At 43.1% G+C, this 23,423-nt stretch overlaps 1 protein-coding gene across 5 annotated transcripts in view; it reads left to right on the top strand.

Annotated features, from left to right (window-relative positions):
* Positions 1 to 23,423, top strand: part of GMEB1 (glucocorticoid modulatory element binding protein 1) — a 39,410-nt gene that overhangs the window by 4,317 nt on the left and 11,670 nt on the right. For 3 of the 5 annotated variants that reach the window (XM_043997424.1, XM_043997422.1, XM_043997421.1), the window contains exons 2-5: positions 8,014 to 8,168; positions 20,859 to 20,971; positions 21,424 to 21,548; positions 22,228 to 22,331. In XM_043997424.1, coding sequence (XP_043853359.1) covers positions 8,041 to 8,168; positions 20,859 to 20,971; positions 21,424 to 21,548; positions 22,228 to 22,331 — 470 coding nt within the window. In that variant the 5' untranslated portion in view covers positions 8,014 to 8,040. Of the gene's footprint in view, positions 1 to 6,172; positions 7,202 to 8,013; positions 8,169 to 20,858; positions 20,972 to 21,423; positions 21,549 to 22,227; positions 22,332 to 23,423 lie in introns of those variants that run through there. The other 2 variants (XM_043997423.1, XM_043997425.1) reach the window with 2 other exon arrangements.

Here is a 23,423-nt window from a genome sequence, read left to right as displayed (position 1 = left end):
ATTGCCAGGAAGGTGCTGAGTTGCCTTAGTAGGAGTTTCTTCATCCTTGAGGAAAGTGATGAAATCTCAGCCAGTCCCCATCCCCTGTTAAGGGCTAGGTACTCTGCTTGACCTTGAGGGTGATGCAGAATGAATTGAGAAAATGCCCCAATCTTTAAGGAATTGAGTGGTGTTTTTTTTTAAGTTTTAAAAAATCATTTCCACAATTCCTACTCTCTTTAATTAAACCCCCTCCCTTTATAACAAAAAGCAATTAAGCAAAAGCACAAGAAACTGTCTTACTATACAGCATTCTTCCCAGGCATCCCATGCCTCTGAGAGGAGGAAGGTGGGGGACCATGACTGGTTTTTGAAGGACCTAATTCAACTTCTTGTGAATGGTCTTTCCATTTCTATTGTCGCAATTGTGTATATTCTTTTGGTTCTCTCTGTTTCACTCTATATCAGTTCTTATAACTTTCCCAGTATTTCTCTGAATTCCTCATTTGTCATTTCTTTCTGCACAACAGTCTTTTATCACATTCATTCATTACAGTGTATTCAGCCATTTGATTTCACAAAGACTTATTCTGGCCCTCAAGTCCTGGCTTTTAACTCAAGTTGTAATCCCTTAAACCCTACTGCGATGACTCTTTGTGCAACTCTTCCTCACTTCAAGACATCACTCCGGACGTCATTGGTCCACTTCGAGAATGAAGGACAAACAACAGCAAGATGACCTTACAGAGCTCCCTGTTGACCACTCATTTATTCCCATCTAACGCAGTGATTTCCAAACAGCTATTCAGAAAGCTTAGCTTTTCCTAAAATCTTTGCTTTTATTTTGACTGTGGTTCTTTGTAACTTAATTTCTTGTGATCCTTGCATTGAATTAATGAGAAGGAATGAAGTAGGGGGGGAAAGTCAGGGCTTGCTGCCTCAAGCACACTTTCAACATAAGATTTGGCCAAGTTTAGACTGCTTTGTGTATTCAAGCATAAAGACTAAAGTTTTCCCTACTTTAGCTATTAGGAGTCCAATAAATAGATGTTTGGGTTAAATGTTTTCAAAATACCTTATTATCACTACTCTTCTTATCCTTCAAATTCCAGACATATCCTTGCTACATTGAGCACAATAAGCATATTCCTTAGGTTTAGACATTGTTTTCCTGTAACTTTTAGGAGAAACACAAAAGGCCGAATTTAATTTTGAGTAGGTCAGTTCCCATTTATTTACTTGTTATCTAAACAATCATAGTCTTTTGAGAATAGGAACAGGGAAATAATGTGTAGTTTTCCTACCACTTTGGTTTCCCTTTTCATTTCCTTTTAAAACCAGGATGGGGTTTTCCATAATGCCTTTTCATAAACTACCCAGTGGAGCTTCATTCCCATCTTGCCCCAGGAATTTTTGTTGCCATGAACAACAGCCATACTTCAGTTTGCATTCAGCAGAAAAGCAGCATGGCTTTGCCTTCAGTTGCTCCAGTGGTAAGAAGGGCTGGTTTCCGATGACCTGCTGAGAATCTGGCCTCTTGGGTGTTAGAGGAACATCCCTTTCTCAGATGTGTCTCTAGGAGAACATAAGAGTTGTCAAATTGGGGCAGATTCTTGGTTTTATCAGCCTAATACTCTGGCACACTAGGACCTATGGAGTACTGTTTATAGAATACTGAATCTAATCTATGGATCTGGGTTTTAATTCTAGCCCTTTCCCACTTACTACCTTAACTTGGGCAAGTGATTTACGTTCATGGGCCTCAATTTGTCCATCTGTAAAATAAAAGGAATAGACCAAATGACTTTTAGGTTTCCTTCAGCTCTAAATCTATGGTAACTGCAGTATAAATGTTCGAAAGGTTAGCATGGGTATTCTCAATATGTAGTTTTAGTTAATAGCATATTGTGGGTTTGGCATCCATTAAATTAATCTTAGACTTTTTGGAATCTGTTTTCTACTAGTACCACTTTTTGGAGGTACCAAATGCTATATTTTCAAGCAGCACTTAGGAAAGCATTACTTTTATTTTTTCCAAATTTACATTGTTCAAAATGTTGCATTTTTCTTTTTAAAAAAATTTGTTGATATCTTTTGTTTTCACATGACCTTCATTTTTGAAGATTCTTCCCCCCCCTTTCCACCAAGTGAAGCATCATAAGATCATAGATTGAGAGTTGGTAACAAAGAAAGGGGGGGAAGAAAAGGCAGTTTTGCAAAACGAACCAACATATCAATCAAATCTGACAGGACGTGGAATGTTCCACCCATAGTTCTCCACCTCTGCCAAGAAAGGAGGGAGGTTGTGTTTTCCTTTCACAGGAGCCCTTATCACTGGAATTAAGGGATTCTCTTATTCTGGGTCATAGTGAAAGGGGCTGTGTTCTCTTTACCCTGTATGATTTTATAAACTGATTAGATCCCTCTCCAGATTGGGGGGGGGGATTGACAAACAATAGCCCCCAGCCTCTTGATTAATATTTCTGTTGCTGTCATCAAATGTATCAGTCAACTAGGCAAGCATTTATTGCACATGTTACAGTTTTTAATCTTTCAGCACTTCATGATGACCACTCATGACATGCAAATAGGTTTCCAAAGGGTTTACATATTTTATGAGTCAGCCTCTGACTGACTGCCTTACCCCACTCTCCACACTGATGAATACAAACCTCCTTTCTTTTCTGGCCCCCAGCTCCATCCTCACACTCCTCTTTCTCAGCAGGTGATCTCATATGACTTTACTGAGAAGACTGAAGCCACTTCTCATGAGCTGTCTTCCTCTCTCCCCCTTTGCTGCTAACCTCTAAAAAAAATAGCCCACGCTCCACGCCTTCATTTCCTCAGTAGCCCTTGAACTCCAGTCTCCTGCAGTTTGGCTTTGACCCTCACCACTCTACTGAAACAACTCTTTCCCAAATAATCTAAGAACTTGTTATTGCCATTTCCCAGTTTTCCTTTATCTCTTCCTTATTGCTTCTTTCTCCTGGTCTTCTTAAACCTGTCTGACCACTCCCAAGTCAGCTTTCCAGATTGAGCCTCCTATTCCCACCTCAAAGTGTGGGTGTTTCCCACTCTTCCTCTTTCTCTTTCAGCTCTCCTTTGAAGAATATATTCACTAACCCTGACTACTGTTGATCACTTCCATTCAGAAGACTCCCCAGCTTTATTCTCCAGACCCATTCTCCTCCTGAAGCACCTGTTAGGCAGGAGGGGGGAGAGAGGAATGAGCAACTCAACCAGGATGGTGGCTCTTCCCTAGCTAAAAGTGATGTCACCTGTCTCAGATTTTCTTGAACCATTTCAGGCTTTGGCTCTATCATCTTTTATACTTTATGTGGTTTTTACTCCCTGGTTCTAGATCATAACAACCTTGAGACAAGGCACCTTGGTAATTTTTCCATCTTGGTGTTTACAAACCACATTACTTTGCACAAAGAAGGCACCCAATGAACTTTTGTTGAATTGAATAAAATATAAGAGTATTAAGCAAAAAGGAGCTGGGGGAAGAGGTAAGGAATTTCAGCAAGTTGTTAACCTTTTGAGCTTAGCTTAGTGTAGGGTCCTTCAAAACAACTTTTGCTATTGGTGCCAGAGATGAAATAACAGATTGGAAGAATCATGAGTCAATACACCAGAACAATATGACAAATATCTATTAAGTGCTTACTCTCCACTTGCTTGTGGAGCTGCAGTTTCTGTAAGACATAATCCCTGCCCTCGCGTGGTTTGCAGTCTAATAGAATCAGACCTAGTATAGCTGTTCTTAATGAGCTGTCAGTATGTTTGTGTCATGTTTTACTTGGAATTCAGAGTAAGAACTAGTACACCCTGTTGCTTCAGTTCTTCTTCAAGTTTAACCAGAATATGAAAATCAGCATGGCCCCAAGTTGCAGTGGGGATGTATTAGACAAATGTATTTTGGGGCCCAAATTAGCTGAGGTAGAAAGAATTTAGGAGCTGGGAGTTTGAGGGCTGCTGCAAGCTTGGTTCCCAAAGCTCCTCGATAAAGCCTTTCCAAATCCCCCCCCCCCCCCAAGGGAGCTTGCCCTGATCCTATTTCCATTGAGCAAGTTGCATCTTTCAGGTGAAGGGTGCAAACAGAGGTCTGCTAAGGGAGTCCCAAGAGTGTAAGGCTGGATCAGAACCAAGAGCCAAGGCAAAAGGACAGGCTGGTTTTCAGGTCTTCTGTTTTCCTAAGGCGATTCCTTAGGTCCTAAATGTTTGTTATCTCTCAGTAAGCCTGTCATGGGAGTAGACCAAAGTGTTTTTGAGGCCTTCTCCCACTCCTTTTTGAATACAAGGAAAAGCATCATTAAGCACTTGCTATATGCCAAGCTCTGTGGAAATGCTGGGAATACTAATACAAAAATTGAAGACAATCCCTGCCCTCAAGGAATTGGATGCTAATGGATGAAACTTATATTGGGGAGTGGTGAACAGGGAAGGGCTCGGTTGGACTGGAGCCATGGGAGAGGAAATTAACAAACCCCTTCCTGTAGCTGGGGCAGTACTAGTTTGCTTATGGTCCTAGAACTGGAAAATGGGTGTCTAGGGGGAGGTATAAGGCTAGGTATAAGGTAAGGGGCAGCTAAAGGGCACAGTAGATAGAGCTCTGGACTTAGGCAGTGAGACCCAAGTTCAAATTTTGCCTCAGACACTTACTAGCTAGCTGTGTGAACTAGGGAAGTTAACATCCCTCAGCCTCAGTTTCCTCATCAATAAAATAGAGATCATAGGGGGCAGCTAGATGGCACAGTGGATAAAGCACTGGCCCTGGATTCAGGAGGACCTGAGTTCAAATCCAGACACTTGACACTTACTAGCTATGTGACCCTGGGAAAATCCCTTAAACCCCATTGCTCCATAAAATAAAATAAAATGGGTATCATGATAGCACCTACCTCCCAAGGTTGTTGTGACAAGAGAATGAGATAATATTTGTAAAGTGCTTAGCACTGTGCCTGGCACATAGTCATCATTTAATAACAAAAGGTGGCCCCAATTTAAAAACAGCACATCCTACATTCTTTCCTCTTAACTCGCTTTCTCTCCCTGTTTCTTTCTCCCATTTTCTTTCTTTTTTTTTTTTTAAGTGAGGCAATTGGGGCTAAGTGACTTGCCCAGGGTCACACAGCTAGTAAGTGTTAAGTGTCTGCGGCCAGATTTGAACTCGGGTACTCCTGACTCCAGGGCTGGTGCTCTATCCACTGTGCCACCTAGCCGCCCCTCTCCCATTTTCTACTCCCATCCTTTTTCAGTTTCTTCCTTACCTTTTTTCCTCCTCTTAGTTCTTATGAGTGGTACATGGGGCATAATTAACTCTTTTCCATAGATATCTTCCTACTCAGGACTAAAAAAACATGTCGATACTCTGGACTAGAGTAATTCAATTCAGTAGGCAGTTATTAAGGTTGTATTGGCACCATGCTTTCCACAAAAGGAAACATTCAAGGCCCTTACCTTCCTATTATCTTACTTGCCCCTACAATAAGTCAATAGACATTTATTTTGTTATTTAGTCATTTCAGTTGTGACCCCATTTGGGGTTTTCTTGACAAAGATCCTGGAGGGGTTTGCCATTTTCTTCTCCAACTCATTTTACAGCTGAGGAAACTAAAGCAAGCAGGGTGAAGTGACTTGCCCAGGGTCACACAGCTACTAAAAGTCTGAGGCCAGATTTGAACTCAGGAAGAGGAGTCTTCTTCACTCTGGGCCTGGTGCTCTATCTGCTGTGCCACCTAGCTTCCCAAACATTTATTAAGCACCTACTATGTACCAGGCACTGCGCTAAGTACCCTGGGGGAACAAAGAAAGGCAAAAGACAGTCTCTGTCCAGTGGAGGAATTTTAAGTAAATAACTTGTACAAACAAGCCATATACAGGATAAATTGGAGATAATCAACAGAAGGAAGGCAATGGGATTAAGGAGGGGCTGGGGAAGGCTTCCTGTAGAAGGTGGCAATTTAGTAGGGCCTTAAGGGAAACCTGGAGGGAGAGAATTGCAGGAATGGGGGGCAGCCCCGGATAAAAGGAGTTGCCAGGAGGCCCTGGATTACAGAGGACCTTCAGGGAGAAGTGTAATGTATAGGGAGACTAGGAAAGGGTGTGTGTGGCGGGGGTGGGGAGGGTTATAAAGGGCTTTAAATGTCAAACAGAACATTTTATAGTTAGTCCTGGAGGTCATAGGAAGCTACAGGATTTTACTAAATAGAGGAGTGACCTGGTCAGACCTGTCTTTGGCGGACTGGAGTGGAAAGAGATGGGAGGCAGGCAGAGCCCCCCAGCCTCTTTTAGAATAATCAAGGCATGAAGTGATTTGTGGGCCTGCACCAGAGGGGTGTGGTCAGAGGACAGAAGGGGGTGTATTTAGATATGTTACAAAGGTCAAAATCGACAGGCCTTGGCCACAGAATGAGTATGGGGGGAAGTAAAAGAGTGGGAAGAGATCAAAGCCCTTTGGGGCTGCCGAGAGAAAACATGGTTTCTCTCTTTGCTGGAGGTGCGGTCACGAAGTGGAAAGAGCCCCAGGTGAAGGCCTGGGACTCAGAGCCTGGCTCTGCGGCTTGCTATCTCTGTGGCCTGAAAGTTGCTCAACCTTTCTGGGTCCCAGTTCCTCATCAGCAAGATGAAGGCGCCGCACTAGATGACCTCTGCTGTCCCTTCCAGGCCCAGATCTGTCAGCCTGTGATCCTCCCCTCGCCAGGCCTGCTTCTTCATCTGGTAGTACTAGATCACCTCTCTAACCCTATGAGAAGAAAGAGGATTACAGGCAGGGCTGTGCTGGTAAATGATATCTGAAAACAAAAATGCTCACAACATTCTTTTAAGTTTAATCTGTATTATTCACATTTTTCTCCATCACTTTCTAAGTCTGGACAATCAGCAAAACAATAAATCAAGCCCTGATTTGTCATGTTTGCCAATTCCGGAGGGGTAAATGGTCACACTGAAAATTTAACAAGCAGCTCTGCAGAGCCTGTCCAAGCTGGCTCCAGCCCACCCCTGATTGTAGGGTTATTCGATGCAGCATGGGGTGGTGAAGGAAAGAGAGCTGGACATCGAGTCAGGACCTGCCTCTGACACCCAGAAACCATGGACAAGTCACCTAACCCCTCTGAGCCTCAGTTACCGGCAGCAGCTACCTCACAGGGCTGTTGGAATGGTCCCAGGAGATGATACCTGTGAGGCACCTTGCTGATCTTAGCAGGGATGGGGCTGGGTAGGTGGTACCCACTACCAGACCTCTGGTGAATTGCTGCTTTCCCCGAAATTCCTGAGTTTTAGGTGGCTTCTTCCCTAAGCAGGGCTTGGTGGAGCATCCCCTCTGTGCAGACTGCTGTACAGGGTATGGTGGAGAGTCAGAGCTTAGCCAGTGCCTGGCATGTAGTAGGTACCCTTTGGGAGGAGAAAATATCTATGCACACAGTTTACATGACAGATATCCCCCCCCCCCCCCCCCCCCCCCCCGCCCATGCTTGCTGGATGGGAGCCTAAACCTCACTCTTCCCACAGCCTTTATTCTGCGCTGGGAAGCTTTTCCATAATTCAGATTCTCAGGGATCCTTCCTCGGTGCTTGCTTTGCCCTGGCTGATGTTTTTCCCCCTGGTCCCCACTGCCTGAAGGCCAGGGGGTGTCACATTTCACCCCTCCCCCAGGGTTCTTTGGTCCTTCTCAAGCTCCCACTGATTACATTCCCCCAGTTTTAGGGTCTAAGCACCTCAGTCCCATTTAACTCCTTAAGTCAGATGAGTTTCTACAAAGAAATATTTACTTCAAAGATAGAATACATTAGAACAAACATAGGTTTTCCCCCATCCTGACACTTGGGGAGCATAATCACCCCTATACCACTCAGCCTCTGGGAAAAGGAGAAGAATCCGTCTCCCAGCTTCACTCAGTTCCTATGTAGCATTCATCCTACCAAGCTCCAAGCCCCAAGCTGCACCCTGGGCTTGCCTCCCCAGGACCCTGGCTTCTCAGGACTTCTCTCCTACCAGAGTGTGTCGCTGATAGAGCTTCATCCCTTACAGAGTTCTCCTCCCGACTTCATGTGAAAGATGGCCAATGCTGAAGTGAGTGTCCCTGTGGGGGATGTAGTTGTGGTGCCGACGGAAGGGAACCAGGGAGAGAACCCTGAAGACACCAAAACCCAGGTGATCTTGCAGTTACAGCCTGTGCAGCAAGGGTAAGTGAGCAACCCTTTGGATACTCTGAACACCTGGTGCTCTGTGGAGAGCAAGGGAGAAAGCTCCTGACCCACCTTCCTCTGACGTCCTGACCTGTGTCATGAGTGATGGTGGTGGCAGCAAGGCAGGCAGGCAGCTTTTACAGCTAGGCTTGCATTCAGGGACCTACACACATGTTCCCTTTCTTGTGAAAAGGGTCTTTGAGCCCTCAAGAAAATGGCAACCAAATGCATTTTAAGTACTTGCCATCTGCAAAGCACTATACTAGGTGTGCTGGAGCAGCTTGTGCTAAGGGCTGATAGTTACATTTTCAATGTGAGCATTTATACCTTGGAAATTGGCAAACGAACAAATAAGGCCTTGATTTACTGTCTTGTTGATCGTCAGACTTAAGAAAGTGATGGAGAAAATGTAAAGCAGATTAAACTTCAAAGTTCGGTCTAGATCCAATTTGTTGTTTGTTTTGTTTGTTTTTAAGTGAGCTGGTTGTTAAACATTTACCAGCACCACACTGGTTGTAGGGAATATGAAGAAGATATGGTCCCCACCCCTGTGAAACTCACAATCTGTTTGGAGAAAGGAAGGATTCATAAGAAGATAATTAGCGTTATGAGGCAATATATTTGGAAAGGGTCAGCTTCTTGGGCTGCCGTGTCACACAGTTAACCCTGCGATGATCAGGGAAGGTTTCACAGTGGATGGGGAGTGGGGGCAGCTAGGTGGCATAGTGGATAAAGCACCAGTCCTGGATTCATGAGGACCTGGGTTCAAATCCAGCCTCAGGCACTGGACACTTACTAGCTGTGTGACCCTGGGCAAGTCACTTAACCTTCATTGCCCCCCCCCCCAAAAAAAGAGTACAACACAGTGGATTGGGACCTGAATTGGATTTAAAAGGATAAATAAGAATTAAACATGCAGAAATGACTGGAGGGGTGAGGACAACTTTAGGGACAATTTCTTCCCAAAATAAGGGTCCCAGCATCATAAGTACTCAACTCAACCAAGATGGGTATTTAATTTTTTCTTCAAAACCTCTAAGAGGTTCCCTGGGCTCTTTTGAGATTTCCTTCAAGTGTTTCACCTTTGTAGGTAGAATATACTTCCTGGAGTCTAGCTTGAATCTTTCCTGGTTTGGGGATTTTTCCCCCAGCGATGCAATGGTGTTATAATTAATTATTGTTAAAAAACAAACATTTCAGTCAATTCCAGTTCACGATCACAAAAATAATAACACGGCATTCATTCAGGTTACTTTTCATTTTTTTTTCTTGCTCTACCCTTACTCTCTTTTAAAAGGTTTTATTGAACCCTCCCCTCAACAAAGAACAACAGTTCAGCAAAGCAAAACTAAAAGACAGAATGACATCATTTTATAGTGTGTGCCGCCTCCCACTCCTGTAGTCCCCCACCTTTCTGCCTAGAGGAAGGACTTAGAAAGGAGCCGGTCGAGCTCCAAATGAGGAGAACTCCCTAATAGTCAGCAGTATCCACAGTGGAAGGGGCTGTCTCCAGAGCTGGCGGGTCTCCGTCCTCGTAGGTCTTTTGGGTAGAGGCTAGATGATGGTGTGTCAGTTAGTCTGGATGTCACGGCTCTGTCTGTACGTGGCTTGGACTAGATGGTCTTTAAGATCCCTCCCAAGCCACATATCACATAATTCTATGATCACGTAGTCATCGTTTCTCATTCCACAATAACAGTAAGTTACATTCATTTACCAATCTCTTTGGGAAAGCTAGGTGACACAGTGGATGGAGCACAGAGCACAAAGACCTGAGTTCAAATCCAGCCTCAGACAATTACTAGCTCTGTGACCCTGGGCAAGTCATGTAACCCTGTTTGCCTCAGTTTCTCATCTGTAAAATGAGCTGGAGAAGGAAATGACAAACCACTTTAGAATCTTTGCCAGGAAAACCCCAAATGGAGTCACAAAGAGTCAGATGTGACTGAAACAATTGAACCACCACCACCACCAATTTCTTTAGTCATTTTCTAGGCAAGTGGCATCTATTTTTTGCTATCACAAAAGTGCTGCTGTGAATATATTTGTAGATATACGACCCTTCTGTCTTTGACCTCTTTGGGGAACATGCCTACAGACTTTCTCTTCATAGACTTAGTTTCTTTCATCTCTCTTTGGTTCTATCTCTTCGTTGCCTTCATTGTATTGCCTTTTGGGGGATTCTTTTTTGGTCTGGACACTCTCTTCGTCTCCTTGGATATATGCCCTTCCATTGAAGGATAGGAATAGTTTCTCTGTGTTCATTTAGAACCAGTTACTGTTCCTGTAGACAGAATGACACTTGTTAACAGTTAAGTTAGCAAGAAACAAAAAACAAAAACCAGTTTCTTTTAGGATTTTTTGACACAGATACTAAAGTTGTTGTGAGGTTGAGTTAGGGGATTGATTTTCAATTATTTAATGTAGACAGTAACTTTTAAAGAAGTGGGGGGCAAGTAGGTTTTTTTTTAAACTAAAGGAAGAACTGGTGATGTGCATAATGCAAATATATTCTATAAGCAACTCAGAAGGCTCTTAGAAGGCCAGAGGACATTAGGATTCTAACACCATCCTCCTATTTTTCCAGTGCCCACAGTGCCTTTCGCATAATAGTCAGTATAGTAAACACTGTATAAATGTCATCATCAGAAGATGTTTTCTCATTGAATTGAATTTTGCATAATACTTATGAGATTGAACACAAGTTCGTTTTGGATTCATAATGGGGTACTCCTTAATGACTCAGCACAAAGTGGAAATGACCCTGGGTCCCATCCCCCTTACCAATTATTGATTATTTTTATTTATTCCTTTCTCCCCCCTGCTTAGAATCATACATGAAGTATTCCCTTAACCCACTGATTCCTCTCATCACAAAGAAAATTTTGAGCAAAACCCAACTGACTAACTAGCTGTATGTATCTGACTGGCTACATTTTGTTGGGTATCCACGTTCTCTTTTCTCTGCTACTGAGAGGGGAAGTTGTGTTTTCTTCTTTTTTCTGGGACCAAGATTGGTCATTATAATTAGTTTGAATTCAGCAATATTTTAGTGTTATTTTCATTTACCATTAGAGTAATTATTTATATGGTTCTCTTGATTTTATTTTTTTTAACTCTGTATCAGTTCGTACAAGTTCATGCAAGTCATGTTTTTCTAAATTCTTCATATTTATTGTTTTTATAGTACTATAATGATAATAATAATTTTATATTAATATGCCACTTTTTTCAGTTATTCCCCACTTTATTGCCAGTTTTTTACTACCATAGAGTATGCTGCTCTGAATATTTATTTTCTGTAGAACCCTTCTTTATATCATTGGTCTACTTAAGGTATATACCCAGTAGTAGCCTGCCTAAGTGAAAAGGCATGAACAGTTTAATGACTTTACTTGTATGATTCCAAATTGTTTTCCAGAATGAGTAATTTACAGTTTCATCAACAATGTTGACAATATATTAGTGTGTTTATTTCCTCAGAGCCCCTTCATCTTACACGTACTGTTTTTAAAAATCATCTTTGCCTATAAAAAAAATTAAAAAGGTTGTGATATAAAACCTCAAAAAATTTTTAAATTTACATTTCTCTTATTAGTGATTTAGAGCATTCCTTCATTTGTTGTTGACAGTTTGCATTTCTTCTTTTGAGAAGCTACTGTTCATATCCTTTAACCAATTAACTATTTGAGAATGGTTCTTTTTCTCATATTTGTGTTAATTCCCCATTGGTCTTGGATATCAGATTTTTATTAGAGATATTTGATGTAAAGCTCTTTCTCCACATACCAGTTTCTCTCTTCCTAGTTACATTGGCTCCTTTAGTGATGCTAGTGTCTTGAAGGTTAGGCCATTAAATCACCACTTCTTGCAGGCCTGGCCACGTGGGGTAAGGCCTGACCACAGACTTTATGGTCTGAAGATCATGCTAGCCAAGTTTGGAAAAGCTCATTCATTACCTGGGATATGGCCATGAGGTGTTTCTTCTTTTGGACAAAGCTATTTAGGTGGACAGGCTGCTAAGATGAGAGTGGGTTGTGGAAGCAGTGACGGCATGGATCCCCAAATCACGGATCCTAGATGGATATACAGGTGAAATATAGTAGAATTTCTACATTAGGAGTCTCCGAGCCCCAAGATTTGAAGGGACTTTAGGGATCATTTAGTACAACTCCCCATCTAAAGCAGGAATCTCCAGTGCAGCTTCCCTGACAGGTGGATACTTCCAGCACTGAGATTGGGAAGGGGCCACTGTCTGACAAGGTAGCCTGTTCATAGAAAGCTCTAAGTCTAACCATATGACCTAGCTCTACCCTTTGGACTTACACTGAACAAGACTAATTCTTCTCTTGCATGATAGCTCTCATTCGATCCAGGAAAAAGACTGTCTTCCCTCCTGAGGAGAAAGGAAGGGGGAGGAACAGGTATGGCAGAAAGAGCACAGTTTCTAGCCAGAGAACCCTGATTTGAATCCTACTTCTGCAACTTATTGCTTGTGAGGTCTTGGTCAGCTTGTTTGTCCTTTGGGTCTCAGTTGCCTTATCTGTAAAGTGAAGAATTTGGACCAGATGACCTGAGGCCCTTCCCAGGTCTAAATCTGTGATCCTTTGAAATATGTGAACCAGCTTTCATGTTCCCCTATGTCTTCCGTCTCTCTAGTACCCCTCACCATCTAGTCCTTCTCCTCTCGACACATCCCACTTTCTCCTAGGCCCTCCTCTATCGGGATAGGTCTCCTGGACCCGAACATAAGCCTGTCAGTTTATCATCACTTTTGTCCTTCCTGTTCTGTCCCTAGTAACACAATTGTAGTTAGCATTTGGGGACAACTGGGTCACACTACTAACTCATAGTCAGATTACTGCCAAATACAAGCCCTATCTTTTTTTTCCTCTGAATAGGAGTTAAAGCCAGATTTTTTTTTTTTCCATTCTTTACTTTTTTTTTTTTTAGTGAGGCAATTGGGGTTAAGTGACTTGCCCAGGGTCACACAGTTAGTAAGTGTTAAGTGTCTGAGGCTGGATTTGAACTCAGGTACTCCTGACTCCAGGGCTCGTGCTCTATCCCCATCCTTTACTTTTTTTTTTGTTTGTTTGTTTGTTTGTTTTTTGAGGGGCAATTGGGGTTAAGTGACTTGCCCAGGGTCACACAGCTAGTAAGTGTTAAGTGTCTGACGCTGGATTTGAACTCAGGTACTCCTGAGTCCAGGGCCAGTGCTCTATCCACTGCGCCATCTAGCTGCCCCCCATCCTTTACTTTTAAAGTGGATTTTTTTCAGCACAAGTGCTCCAGCTTTTGTAACAATCAACCTCTGTTCAGTTCTGTCATATTTTAGGATCAGCGTCTTTGTTTGGCAAGATCTTTGTGGATCACAAGTTTGTCCTTCAGCAGTTTAACTCTCCCTCCCTGTTCCGTGTCATCAGCAGATTTGATACAGCATACCTTCATCCAGGTTATTGATAAAGTATCAAGCAGAATAGGACCGAGGACAGAGGCATATTGCTAGAGCCTCCTACCATGCTGAAATGTGTCTGTTAATCAACACTTTTTAGGAAGAGTCAGCCAACTGGGATTTACCTGCCTGAACCATTATCCATACTTCCTGCCTCCATCTTGACCTCAAGGATCTTGTCGATTTTATCAGATGTCTTACTGAAATCCAGATATGTTATGTGGCAACTTGGATGGAATTGGATTTGGAGTCAAAAGACCTGGGTTCAATTCCTGACTCTCCCATTTATTTGCTGTGTCAGCTTGAGCTAGACCTTGGTTTCATTATCTGTAAAATGAGGGGATCTGGATTAAATTGATCTCTAAGGTCTGTGATATTGTGATGTCTATAGCATTTCTGTGGTCTGGTAACATCATCAGTGCAGAAATTTAAGTGGCTGGTAATGACTTGTTTCTCATGGCTCCTCTTCCCGAGTACTCACAAGCCATCTGTTTCATAATCTCTTCTGTCATTTGCTGGGGCTTGATGTCAGGCTCATCGGTTTCATAATTCTCTCTTCTCCGCTCCTTTTTGTGGAGAGGAACATGTATCTGTCTCTCCAGTCTCCTGGTACCTCTTCCCTCTTATATAGATCACACTTTTTCTCCAAGATAATCAGTAGTTGTTCCTTGATGAAATGTTCAGTCCTTTCAGCATCCTGCAGTGTTATGTTTCGAGGCCTAAATACTTGGAACTCATTTAAAGCACCTAGGTGCTCTTTTGCTGTCTCTAGTGACCATGTCTGTGATTCCTGTTCCAGTTTGGAGATCATTTTCCTTGAGAGAGCAAAGACAGAAGCAGAACAGTTCAGTAGTTCTGTTTTTTCTGTGTCATCTGTTAGCATTGCACCATCTGCCCTAACAAATGGGCCTTCTTCCCTTTTCTTCTTCCCCCAAACATGCCTAAATGCTGTAAGCACTTGTTGTTGTCTTTAGCATTGTTCTTAAGCTTTCACCTATTCTGAACTTTCACCCGCCTCATACCAGTCAGTCAGTGAGCCTTTATTAAGCCAGTCTACCATATTGGTCCTTGGTGATCTGTCCTTCCTTCCTATTTCATATATATCCTAAATTCTGAGCACATTGAAGGTGCTCCTTCCTAGATAGCCACTCTGGTCTCCCACTTCCTCACAGGCATCATTTGTTAGAGTGGTGTCAGTTTCTTAGAGAGCCTTTTCGTAGTCTCTTGTGACTTATCTTTTTCTCTGAACATTTTCAGATTTGCTTTCCCAGAGTTTTGGGTATGTCTAACTACATCCAGCCTTCCCTCCCTAGTAGTTAGGGCTGTCCACAAGCGAATGAGCCAGAAGGTGCAGCAGGAGTTACGGACCCTCCTGTTGACACATACTGGCTGTGACATTGGTAAAATCACAGGTCCAGTAAAATAAATAAACGTGTGTGTGTGTGTGTGTGTGAGAGAGAGAGAGAGAGAGCAGCGCGAGCGCAAGCTTGCAAGCGATCAAGCCACCTCTGGTGAATGAAAAGCTCCTGACATCAGGTCAATAACATTGGGATATTGGTCCCAAAGAAGAGCTCTGAAAAGATACCTTCTTACCCCACCCCCCACCCCTTGTAGAAATTAGGGTCCACAGTTGCATATACAACATCAGATTTTTTTGATGTGTTGATCAGCTTCCTTTCCTCACCCCTTTCATGTTTTTATTTTATTTTATTTTTTTTTTTTGTGGGGCAATGAGGGTTAAGTGACATGCCCAGGGTCAGTACATATCAAGTGTAAGATAGCAATAAAAATCTTATAATTTTTTTAAAGAAGGAAAATAAATTCTAGAGTTTCTCCTGACTGAGCATGTAAGAAATAAAGAAATTCAGTAGGATGATAAAGTGATTTACTGATTATTTGCAGTATCCCCTTGACAAAGTACTCCTACAGCCAGGTTATAAACCCCTGCTGTTGAAAGAATTCCTGCTCTGGTTGGGAGGCTTTGGACTGAATGGCTATAAACAAAAACAAAACACAAAAATCTCCATCATTCAAAGTTGCTTTACCTGGACAGAGGAGAAAGGGGGCGGAGTGGCTTTTTTTTTTTTTCTCCACCTATGTAGGTGTGCAGTGAGGATTTCAGCATGTTTTTATGTTATTCTGCTACTTTCCTAACTCTCAACCTCTATTCCCCATTTCAAGGTGCTTTACTGAGCTACATTAACTATACTTGCTAATTAATGTTTTTTTTGGTTTTTTTGTGAGGCAGTTGGGGTTAAGTGACTTGCCCAGGGTCACACAGCTAGTAAGTGTCAAATGTCTAAGGCCAGATTTGAACTCAGGTACTCCTGACTCCAGGGCCGGTGCTCTATCCACTGCACCACCTAGCTGCCCCCTTGCTAATTAATGTTAACCAGACATTATAATGTTGACTCAGATATCAGCACTTAGCACTAATCTTATAAATCCTATTTTTTTTGTTTTTTGTTTTTTGTTTTTTGTGAGCCAATTGGGGTTTAAGTGACTTGCCCAGGGTCACACAGCTAGTAAGTGTTAAGTGTCTGAGGCTGGATTTGAACTCAGGTCCTCCTGACTCCAGGGCCGGTGCTCTATCCACTGCACCACCTAGCTGCCCCCATAAATCCTATTTTTGAGGGAAAGCTCAAAAAAAAAAAGAGTTGACATTCTTTCTCAAAATTCCATTGTCTCTCCCTAGTAGTAAATTTAAGGTCTTAAGAAGATGCATTAGCTCTTATGCCAGCATAATAAAACCACTTAGTATAAGCAGTAAATTGCCATTTGTGGATATACAAATAAAATATAGTACCTTTGGTACCAAGTGTGATAAATTTCAGAAACTGTTCAGTAAACCAAAATACCTATTCTCCTAATCAGTCTGGGTAAATGGAAATCAACTGGTTAATTTCCCGTAGACTACCAATTTTAATAATTAGGGTAAAAAAAATAATTAGGGTAGAAAATAGATTTGACACTAAGGCTGTTCTCAGTACAATTTAAACTCCCTTTGAGGATTCAGAAGGCATTTTACCATACACACAGCTAGAGCTTAAAGGATTCTTAGAAATTATATTATCCAGGTGTCTCATTTTACAAATGAGAACAGAGACCCAGAGAAGGGCCTCAAAGAGTTTAATCTTAATAATTGTCATTGCCCAAAATAATAGTGATAATTATTATGACAGCAGCAATTACTATCATTGGAAATGATTGAACTAAGGTCACAAAGTAAGTTGCACCAGAGCCAGAACTAGAACCCAGATGTCTCAGTTTCCAGCCCAGTGCTTTTTCTTTCTTTTTTTTGCTTGGGGCAGTGAGGGTTAAGTGACTTGCCCAGGGTCACACAGCTAGTAAGTGTCTAGTGTCTGAGGCCGAATTTGAATTCAGGTCCTCCTGAATCCAGGGCTGGTGCTTTATCTGCTGCGCCACCTAGCTGCCTTTTTTTTTTTTTTTTGTGAGGCAATTGAGGTTAAGTGACTTGCTTAGGGTCTCATACAGCTAGTAAGTGTTAAGTGTCTGGGGCTGGATTTGAACTCAGATCCTCCTGCCTCCAGGGCCGGTGATCTATCCACTACACCATCTAGCTGGCCCTGCCCAGTGCTCTTTCTACAACACCCTGCAACCCTCTTGCTTTGTCCTTCTGCATTGCCCAAGAGTCATTATAAACATAGTTTATCATTATACAAGATTTTAGATAGTAAAGAAGAATTGGTTGAATATAGAAATTACCTTTTACTACTTTAAAAAATATATCTTTGGGGAAGCTAGGTGGCGCAGTGGATAGAGCACCGGCCCTGGAGTCAGGAGTACCTGGGTTCGGGTCTGGCCTCAGACACTTAACACTTACTAGCTGTGTGACCCTGGGCAAGTCACTTAACCCCAATTGCCTCACTAAAAAAAAAAAGAGAGAGATAATTCCTTGGGTAGGGAAGGGAGAAAGAATACACTCAGAAATAAATGTAATATAAAAGCAAAAAAACCCCCAAACCCTACCCAATAAACATTAAACATTTTAGAATGTATATTTATTAAGGTGGAGCCAAAATGGATGAGTAGTAAAAAAGTATAATGAGTACTGCCACAAAATTCTTTTTCATATAGATCTAGAATATGCTCTAAACCAAATCCAGATCAGGAAGTTCAAGAAAAATTCACAGCGAGTCATTTTTCCAGTTCAGGTTGCCACAGGGAGACAGAGAGAGAAGTCTGTGAACACCTGGATAGGGTCTGGTCAAGAGTGTGCCACAAAGAGCATCTCCTGTGCCCAGCACAAAATGAAAGTCCTAGACCTATACTAAGACACTGTGACTTCATATGGGAATGCACTACCAAAGCCTGGTAGCTTTGTTGTTCCTTCCCAGTTCTGGGACACAGATTCAGGGCAGACTGAGAGAAGATACCTCTCTCCAGAGGTGGTATTCTGGGTTAGGTCCTAAGCTGTATACTGAGAAAGAACCAGTATAGAAGCAAGCAGCAACTACAGAGAGATTGTGAGGGCAGGAATCTGAAACTAAAGGGAAGCTTACAACAAAGCTTTCTAGTGGGTGAACCTGCAGCAGGCTACTGGAACTCCAAATGAGGCAAGCCCCCAAGCCTGTTACTCAGAGTTTAGACCAAGGGGGAAATGACCACACTTGCTCTGTATCAGACTACTTTGGAAGTACTGAAAACTTGCATGTCTTCAGCCTGAGCTTGTCACTGAAAGTCTGGAATAATGCAACACTCAGTATTCCAAGAAAACAACAACAGTACTAGTCCAGCCCTGACATAAAAGTCAGGAAATAGACTGGAAGAATAAGAAAGAAAAAAAAGAATCCTACCATTTAAAAAAAAAAAGCTATTGTGATGACAGGGATTCTCCAAAACATCTGTAAGGTTCCAAAGGAAAACACAGCTGGGGCACAAATTCAACTAGAATGCCCAGAAGAGACAAAGCAATATTTGTTTTAAAAGAGTTTAAAATGTTTTTATTAAAGAAATGAGAGGGCTAGAAGAAAAAAAATTGGAAAAGATAAAAGAGCTATTGAAGAAAGAATAGGAAAGAATTAACAGCATGACACAAAAGGTAGAAAATTTTGCAGAAGCAACAAACTCCCTGAAAATAGAATATAGGATAGCTCATAACAAAAACAACTAACCTGGAAAACAAATCCAAGAGAGAAAGATTAAAGGATTATTGGACTACCTGAATGCTATGGCCAGTAAAATAGTCTAGGCATCAAATTGCAGAAAATAATAAAAGAAAATTGCCTAGATCTCTTAGAACACCCAGGCTTTCACCCTGGGCATCATCCTTGACTCTTCACTCTCATCACTCCCCCATATCCAATCAGTTGCCAAGTCCTGTTGTTTCTAACTTAGTAAAATCTATCCTATATGCGTTCTTCTCTCTTCTGACATTGCCACCATTCTTGTACATCTATACAAGGTCTTTGGCACTCACACCTATCTTATTCCCACAAGTCTCTTCTTCACTCCAGTCTACTCTCCTCCCATCTGTCAAAATGATCTCAAAGTGCAGGTCTAACCATGTAATCTCCACACCCCCCCCCCAATTCATTAAACTCCAGTGGCTCCCTATCACCTCTAGGATCAAATAGGAAGCCCTCTGTGTTCAAAGCCCCTCATGGCCTGGCCCCTTCCTGCTTTTTCAGTCTTCTTACACATTACTCTCATGGCCCTCCCCTCTTCTCCCTCTAGCCCCCAAACCCTGTACTGCAGAATCCAGTGATACTGGCCTCTTTGCTGTTTCTCTAACAAGATACTCCGAGCATTTTTACTGGCTTCCTTCAAGTTCCAGCTAAAATCCCACCTTCCACAAGAAGCCTTTCCCAGTCCTCCTTCATCCTAGTACCTTCCTTCTGTTGATTGTGTCCGGTTGGTCCTGCATAGATGTTGTTTGTACTGACCTGTTTACACGTATTAGGCTATGAGCACTTGAGAACAAGGACTGTTTTTTGCCCCCTTTTTTGGGGGGGGGGTATCCCCAGTACTTAGCACACAATTCCTGGCATATAGTAGGCATTTGATACATGCTTGTTAACTGATTTGACCCAGTCCAGTGATATCATTGATTTAGGGATGAGAGCAGTTTGGGACATGTTGGATTTAAGACACATTCAGAATATCCATTTTGAGATAGTATTTGGAGATATGAGTCTGGAGATCAGGAGAGAGGTTAGGGCTGGATAAGTAAATCTGAGAATCATTAGCATAGAAGAAATCTAGGGTGTGTAAATTGCCTTCATTGTAGATCATCGATTCCTCTGCAGCCTATAGACTTAGAGAGGGCTCTTCACAGTTAAATGACTTGATGGTAATGCAGCCAATGTTAGAGTTAGGACTTGAACTCAGGTCTTCCTAAATCTAAGACCAATAGCTGTCCTGACACTGTGCCATTTATTGTTACCATCCATTTGTGTTGTTTGAAGGTAGAGTTTTCAGTAGGTTAGCAGGTTTTGTGGTGATTTGATTCACCATAATAATTAGTATTGTCAGAGTGAGTTGTTTTTTGGGCAAAGTTCTCTGTAATTTTTTGATCACTGGTCAGATCACTGCTTTGGTTAGCAGGACCCCTAAGGCATACTAAGTGCTATAGCAATATTCTGGGAGAAGCAGGCGGAAGGCCAGACTTGGAGTCAGGAAGACCCAGGCTCAGATCCTGCTTCTGACACTGGGGTGACCCTGGGGCAGGTCCAAAATGAAGAGAATACTATCCTCTCCAAAACCAGGGTCTTGTGAAGCTCAAAGGAGACACTACCAAAAGTGCTTCGTGATTCTTGAAGTGTTACATAAATGTGAGCCACCATATTCTCTTTTGACTCCAGTTGTTTTTTTCCTTCTTCCTAGCTTGAACTGTGGAGGTAATGCTACTCGTTACCTTGTTAGCACCTTCTTGCATAAGGGTATTCTTTCCTGACCATTTTTATTGTTGAAAGAATGGCACCCAAGTGTATGAGGGATAAGTACAACCCCTTACAGAAAGCCAAGTGCTCACATTCTTTTGATAAGAGAAAAACTAGAGTTTTTTTCATTTCTTTGGTACTACTTACAAGACACTTCTGGGCATTTGGTTTACTTGAGTCTAAGTACAGTTGGGGATAATGTAGATCACTGAGGTTTTTGTCCCAAGGTAGGCTCCTTTTTTCTATGTTGAGCCCTAAGGGACAGATTAAGGACAAGTATGGACATTTTTTTGCTCGATGCTATGAGTCTTAATTTTTTCGTGATTTATATAGTTTGTTTATCGATGGACACTTTTACAACAGGATTTATGAAGCGGGGTCGGAGAACAATGCGTCGGTTGTAGCTGTAGAAACCCACACAATACACAAAATTGAAGAAGGGATTGGTAAGTCTGTCTGCTCATGTGGTACCCACTGACTCCCAATACCTTGTGCTGGATTTTTGCTTGTCTTTTATCCCTTGTGACCTGAATATGGTGTTGATTAAATGCTTTTGCTAGAAGTCTCATGGTGCCCCATCTAGCATATCATTGTCCTTTGGCACAAGCATGTTGAATACATTATTGCTTGTGCCCACCTCCTCCTCCTGGCCCAATATAGCTACCCAACTGGGTTAGATGAAATCCCATCTAGGACCCCAGACTATCAGGGATGGTCCCTGCCCCAGATGTTTTTGCTTTGGATTGTAAACTGAGCAGAGCACATGTTTGCTGCTTTTGATTAATAAATCTCACCAACAACTAGGATTCACCAAAGGCCTGGCCAACGTGGGTTTGGATGCCAGCTGTCTGAATCTCTTTAGACAAAGAGTGTTACGCTGAGATGTTTCTGTTTGCAGATGCTGGCACCATAGATGCAAACGAAGAGATGGAAATTGCGTATCCAATCACCTGTGGGGAAAGTAAAGCCATCCTCCTCTGGAAGAAGTTTGTATGTCCAGGAATTAATGTGAAGTGCGTCAAGGTAACCTTTCCCTTGGCTTTCTGTGCCTTCCTCCAAAGGGCTCCTTGCATGTAAGGGGGTGGCTTATTGGTGCCTCCCATGCCCTCCGCTATTCTTATCACTGTTATTATTAGGTGTGTATTTGTGTTTGGGGCCACAGCAACAAACCAAAGAGCAGTCTTCAGCAGCCTGTGAGCGCAAAGTATATGCAAGACTGCTCTTCATGTGCCAGTCAGTAAGCCATAGCTGCTCACGCAGAGGTCATCACTGTCAGTGGGAAGGGTGACCAAGTAGTTGAAGTGGCTATTGGATGGCATTTTCTGCCAGGACAGTCCCCTCCCTCACATCCAGTGCAGGGCAGTGAGGCCTGGCAGGATCACTTCACATGAGGATTTGTCTGCATGCTGAATGTTGGGTCAGCCAGCCTGCCCTGGGGCACAAGGGGATTGCCCAGGTCAGTAGATGCCCCGCTTTAATTGCCTCTGCACAAGGGGGCATTGGGGGGTGGTGTTTTCTTTGGAGCCATGAGGGTGGGGTCAGCAGCTGTGAGAGCAGAGCCAGAATGAGGGAAGACTGAGACTGGGCTAGAGGGGCAAGATGTACAAAGAGGGCTCCTGTATCTTGTCTCTTGATGGCTTTTCCTTCACTTTCTGCCTGGCTGAGTTAACGTCTGTTGTTTGACTTTGCTTTTTGGCTTCAGTTCAATGATCAGTTGATCAGCCCCAAGCATTTTGTTCATCTGGCTGGCAAGTCCACCCTGAAGGACTGGAAGAGGGCCATTCGCCTGGGTGGGATCATGCTAAGGTAAGCTCCGGGCAGCCGCCAGCTGGGGACAGGCCCCTCCTGAGAGCTGAAGTGCCGTGCGCTGTGGTCCTGGTGGCCTGGCTCACTTAGCTGATGCACTGATCCGGGCGGCACCTGAGGAACCTGGGTGCTTCTGGGAGGGGAGCCGATCCCAGCTCGTGCTGTCAGCCCGAGAAATTTCCATGGAGCTGGATGACAGGCCAGCCTCTCCAGAGGACAGGGGAGTTCAGCGACTGGCCTCATCACCCTGGACCCTGGTTGGACCGAGCCGGTGAGGGAGGGACAGGGCAAAAAGCTCCTTATCCTCTCCTCCTCATTTGGGGAACAGGCCCTCATTTCCTCTGGGCTGGCTGGATGTGGGGAGAGTTTGGGGTCGAGAAGGGCCGCTCAGAGAGCTTCTCTGTATACTTGGGTACTGTTGCTCTACCCACAGTGATGAATGAACTTGCATCTATGTAGAGAGGAGAGTCAGTCAGCTCTCAATTAGCCATGCTCCTGGGGGACATCCTTAAGTCATTTTATACTGCCTTCTAAACATGTGATATGAAGCTTTGGGGTAATCAGTGTCACCTGCTCCCTTTATACCAAATTATAGGGTGTAGAGCTGGAAGGGAATGTACCTATGGACATCATCTAGTCCAGCTCCCTCAGATTTACACATGGGGATTCTGAGGGATGTCACCAATTCTGTAAGCAGTGAGGGGCAGGTGACTTGCCTGAGGTTACTGAGTATCAGTAAATATCAGAGCCATGGCTGGTCCTCTGACTCCAGGTCCAGTGAAGTCTCCCCCGCCACATTTTCTGGCCTCTATTCTCTTAGATTAAATTATACTAAGGTGGATGTGTGTGCTTTAAGCGCTCCTCCAGATGATCTTTGGTAGAATCACGTCTCATTGAGTAGATGTGAATTTGGGAAGGACTGTGCTTCCCTCCTTAGCTCTGTTGCTCTTCAGAACCATGGAATCTCTGAACTGAAAGTTGCCCAGGAGGTGCCCTTTCCCACCTCTCCCCTTCCTGAGGCAGCGCCTCCTGCTTTTGGATCCCTGTAAATAGGAGGAGGTTTTTCCTAAACCTGATCCTTGCATCACAGAT

This window comes from Dromiciops gliroides, chromosome 3 (genome assembly GCF_019393635.1).
Source record: "Dromiciops gliroides isolate mDroGli1 chromosome 3, mDroGli1.pri, whole genome shotgun sequence".
In the NCBI taxonomy this organism is placed as follows: Eukaryota; Metazoa; Chordata; class Mammalia; order Microbiotheria; family Microbiotheriidae; genus Dromiciops; species Dromiciops gliroides.
Note: the sequence above shows the minus strand (reverse complement) of the source record. Positions and strands in the feature narration are given on the sequence as shown.